The following is a 4,653-nucleotide window of genomic DNA, read 5'->3' on the forward strand; positions in this document are numbered from 1 at the left end:
AAAGAGTGAAGATTTTTATCTCTGTTTTCTTTTCCATTTTTTCATACAAACATAAGCACAAACTTGCTTCATTTCAATATATTTCAGTATTTGTTTTAATACAAATATTATGCTATTAACTAATTAAGAAAAGATTAACGCAAGTAAGTACTTTAGCTTCTATTATTATTATCTAGAAAACAAATGAAGAGTTAATAAAAGATGTGAAAAATGTGATATCAATTTATACAAGAGCCTGCATGTTGAATTAAAGCCAAAAAATTTCCTAAAAGTTGGGGTCGAAGTCAATGTTAGAGATTTTGGATTCTATAATTATAATTTCTTAGAATACAAATACAAATTATTTGAATTGATTTAAGTTAAATAAAAAAAATCAGATTTTAATTATTATTTTTTATTATACTTGAATACTTTTAATTCTTTTATTTTGTTTTTAATTTGTTTCAATCTTGCAAACACATTCAAAGCAATCTAGGTAACTTTCTAATGAAAAAAAGGAAATCAAGATATATACTTCGAGCTTTGTTATGTGGATCGGATTCTTTATTTATTTTTCATGTTACACTTTTTTTTTTAATTTTCTTTTCAAACTTACCCTTAAGTTCTTCTCTCTCCCTCTTTTTTAGAAATTTAGAGTGCAATTCTCATCTCTCAATTCTGCTCCTTTCTCCAATACATGATTTAATCTGTTTTATTAAAATAAATTGATTTCTTGGCTATGCTTTTAATTGTACAGCTAATTAATACCATTTCTTTTATGAAACAAATATGAACAAAGCATCCTCACAATAAATAATTAAGAATAAGTTTTAAATTAGTATATATAGTGATTTATTTGTTTAATTAGAAATACCTAAAAAATTATGTTAATTTTGATTATATTCATATATATTCACCTATATTCATTGCCCCCCCAATCACAAAAGTTTTACCTTTGCCAATGTTGATGATGGGACTATCGTGAAGGTATGAACTGTATAGCCTTGTAAGAGTAATGTTTAAGTTCTCTAGTATACAGCTGCGGAGCTAGGTTATAAAAAGGAGGGGCAACTGGCGGCTTAATTTCTTGAGCTTTCTCCTTTAATCCTTACATTTTTTTTTTTTAATCTTTTCATATAGGTCTAAATAAAAATACATCATCATCTCCCATAATTTTTTTTTTCTTGCCAATGAAAAAATTTCCCCTCCTTGACAAATATTTCTACTACATGCATCTTATTTTCAATGATCATGTATAATAATATCTCAAAGGCATAATTCAATTTATGAAAGTAAGCAACCATTATATGCTATTTAACATGTAAGAATTAAAATTAAATATAGTATAATCAAATTATAACAAGCAACCATTAAAAGAAGGCAAATATACCAAGATGAAATTATAATAAACAAGATTGAGAGAACAGTAAAGAGAAATATACAAAGAAAAATATTAAGTACCTTGATAAAGAAGAAAAATACTGATTTTTTAAATTATATTCAAATTATTGTTTATTTAAAAATATGATTATATTGTTTTTGTATAGTGAATAGAATTCTTATCTAATTATAACTCTGCGTTTTGGAAAAGGAATCTTTTTATACCCTGAAAAAATAAATCTGAATTAATATAGGATTAGGATTGTCATCATTGGCAACTAGAAAATAGAAAAACAAAAACAAAACACGGATGATAAAAAAGACCAATCACAGATTCACAATAAAAAATAAAAAAAGGATTTTAGTCTCTTATAAAATTTACCTCCTAACTGTGCCTTTTTGTACATGTAAAGATTAATTTCTTATAGAAGCTTGCATGTGATCTCACATTAACAGCATACATTTTCATTGCAGGTCAGTGTAAGTGCAATGTTTGATGTGCAGATAAAGCGAATACACGAGTATAAAAGACAGTTACTCAATATACTTGGCATCATCCATCGGTATGACTGTATAAAGGTGAATGGAATCTACTTGTGCAAAAGAAGCCATTATCTTCAGTTAAATCTATTAGAACACTTGCGGTCTCTAAAAATGAGGCCCCAATGTCTGCCTCTCCCATCGCCTAGCTGCTATAAGCTATAACTAAAACACATGAGCTTCAGCAGTCAACTCTTTCTGAGTTTGGTCCACACATGGCATAAGAGCAACTGGACAATATTTTAGTGTGTCAACAATTTGGACTTTGTTTTCTGTTAGTTATGGCCTGGTTATTACAAGTCATGTTAGAACCAGTTTTCCTGGTTTACATGCTTCATGACAGAGAGCTCATTCTTATTTTACATGAATAGTACTCCTCCAGATGTTGAGGGTTGGTTTTACCATGATATTTGGATGTAGGTTGCTTATGTTATTCTAATTTTGTTGCAGAACATGGAGAAGAGTGACAGGACAAAGGTTGTCCCCCGTGTCTGCATAATTGGAGGGAAAGCTGCTCCTGGTTATAAAATTGCCAAGAAGATCATCAAACTCTGTAATGCTGTAGCAGAAAAAATTAACAACGATCCTGATGTTGGTGATCTTTTGAAGTTGGTAAGTGAAAAGCATGTCTGTGTTAAAGTAGGTGAACAGATGAGCATCTTCTGTATTATTTGGTAGAAGTGAGGCTTTTAACCAGTTTTTTATCAGCTGAAAGGTTTGTGCTAGGCCAAAAATAATCATGAATCAAATTCCTTTAGTGCTAAAATGCCAGTTCCTTCACAAGAAGCTTTCATCAGGGCATTTCATCCAAGCCTCATAACAAGTTATTGTACCATGATATTGATAGTGGTCGACATGTTGCTAATCATTCTCATTGAAAATTCTTCAAGATGCAAGGAAATGCACGGATATTGATATTACCGTCTATGAGGTCTATTATTAGTTTAGAGATTCTATAGGTGAGGTAGGTAAAGTAGTAGTCCTAAGTGTCAGTTTCCAATCAAGCAATTTTTTTTCTGTTCGAGCAGCAAGTGGTGGTAACTATGGAAATATTCTTGATATGCACTTCAGCGGTGGTTTGATTCTTGTGTTTATAGCATCATTTAAACTGGAAAGAGAACTAATTGTTTTTGTTCCAAAGCAGTGAGTTTTTTTGTTTGCATTATTCAGTCGCTAAAAGATATCAACCTTGGAATTGTTTATTGATGGCTTGGTTGATGGATTTACTTGCTAGTTGAAGGAGGGCCTTAGAAGTGGTTGGATTCTAGTTGCCTGGAGAGCATTTTCATTATTAGATGGGGAGTAAGTGGAAGGAGAGGAAATGGGAAAAATTTGAGGGAATGTTCTTTAAGAAATCTCAAGTTCCTGCACTTTCCCCCCAATTAGTTTAATGCTTCTAACATTAGGACATAATTTTCTCCTAATAGTATTCAGCTGATTTCTTATACCACTTCTGATGAGACATCTCAGTTTAAATTACTAGTTTCCTTGTTAAACTCTTCTATAGAAACTTTCTTATGTTCTCTATTGTTGCCAGAGAAATTTGTTTATTTTCTCATTAGTTTATTTTCTTTTTTATAAATGCTTGATTTAGTATGCTAGTAACTTTCTACTGTTTTTTTTTTACTATACTTTTCAATAGTATGTGTGGATCACCATGCCTCAAGCCTGACTTATATACCCTTACGCTGTGATTTTTCTCCTCCTCCCTTCCCTTCATGCTGTATCGAGAAGGCATATTGTTTTTGGTATAGAATCAAAAATATAAAACATCTTATCTGTCCGGGATTATTTTTCTTGGTCTTCTGCTTGTTTGATCGCAGTATCATTGGGAACTAACTGACAAATTATCTCTGCTCCTATTATTTCATGGCTTTGTTCATCTGTTGTTTTGATTCAGTTTCTTGTTTATAATCTCCTACAGGTTTTTATACCTGATTACAATGTCTCTGTTGCTGAGTTAGTAATACCAGGGGCTGACCTTTCGCAGCACATAAGGTCTGTAAATATATGGTGCACCAATTGGATTGCAACCTTAGACTCAACCGTAATTATCTTCTTTTTAACTTATTTCATTCATTATTGAGTTGATGATAAATGAATAGTCCCCTCGCCAAATCAATGGGGAATTTGTACATGTTGCAAAAACCATTTGAAGTTTTTAACCCCATAAATTCTATCTTAAAAGGTCAGTTTGGATTGCTACCTTTCTGATTCTGATAAATTGTTCATCCCAAGTATCCTAAAAAGGGATAAATAAAGTCAAAACAAAAGGGCTTGTAAGATTGCATTTATTTTTTGTAACCAATCATATTTTTAAATTATATTTCACTTGACATATGGAATACTTTCCTCTAATTGTGTAAGCGCACTGACTTTCTAGATGATAATAGTCAACTATGTTTTTTTCACTTTTCTGATCCATTCCTTAGATTACTTGTCTGCTTTTGTTTAACTTTTCTTTTATAATGTAGAAGTGGTTGTATTGCATGATAGAATGTAGAAGATTGAGTTGGGCCTTTGGTTCAAAGTCCTTTCTTTTCCTTGTGATCTTTCCTTTTCTAATTGGTTGTCCATTAGATTTAACTTTATCTGAAATATGTAGGATTTCTTATGTAATATGCATGATTTTATGCAGCACTGCAGGGCATGAGGCATCAGGTACTGGCAGCATGAAATTTTTGATGAATGGATGTTTACTTCTAGCCACAGAAGATGGTTCTACAGTTGAAATTATTGAAGAAATAGGGAAAG

The 4,653-nt window shown here is 31.4% G+C and overlaps 1 protein-coding gene across 2 annotated transcripts in view; it reads left to right on the forward strand.

Annotated features, from left to right (window-relative positions):
• LOC105127985 (glycogen phosphorylase 1-like) overlaps positions 1-4,653 on the forward strand; it is a 14,349-nt gene that overhangs the window by 7,872 nt on the left and 1,824 nt on the right. For both annotated transcript variants that reach the window (XM_011029475.1, XM_011029476.1), the window contains exons 17-20: positions 1,834-1,938; positions 2,350-2,511; positions 3,824-3,897; positions 4,538-4,647. In XM_011029475.1, the coding sequence (XP_011027777.1) occupies positions 1,834-1,938; positions 2,350-2,511; positions 3,824-3,897; positions 4,538-4,647 (451 nt within the window). The remainder of the gene's footprint in view (positions 1-1,833; positions 1,939-2,349; positions 2,512-3,823; positions 3,898-4,537; positions 4,648-4,653) is intronic.

Source organism: Populus euphratica, unplaced genomic scaffold, assembly GCF_000495115.2.
Source record: "Populus euphratica unplaced genomic scaffold, PopEup_1.0 scaffold15.1, whole genome shotgun sequence".
NCBI lineage: Eukaryota > Viridiplantae > Streptophyta > Magnoliopsida > Malpighiales > Salicaceae > Populus > Populus euphratica.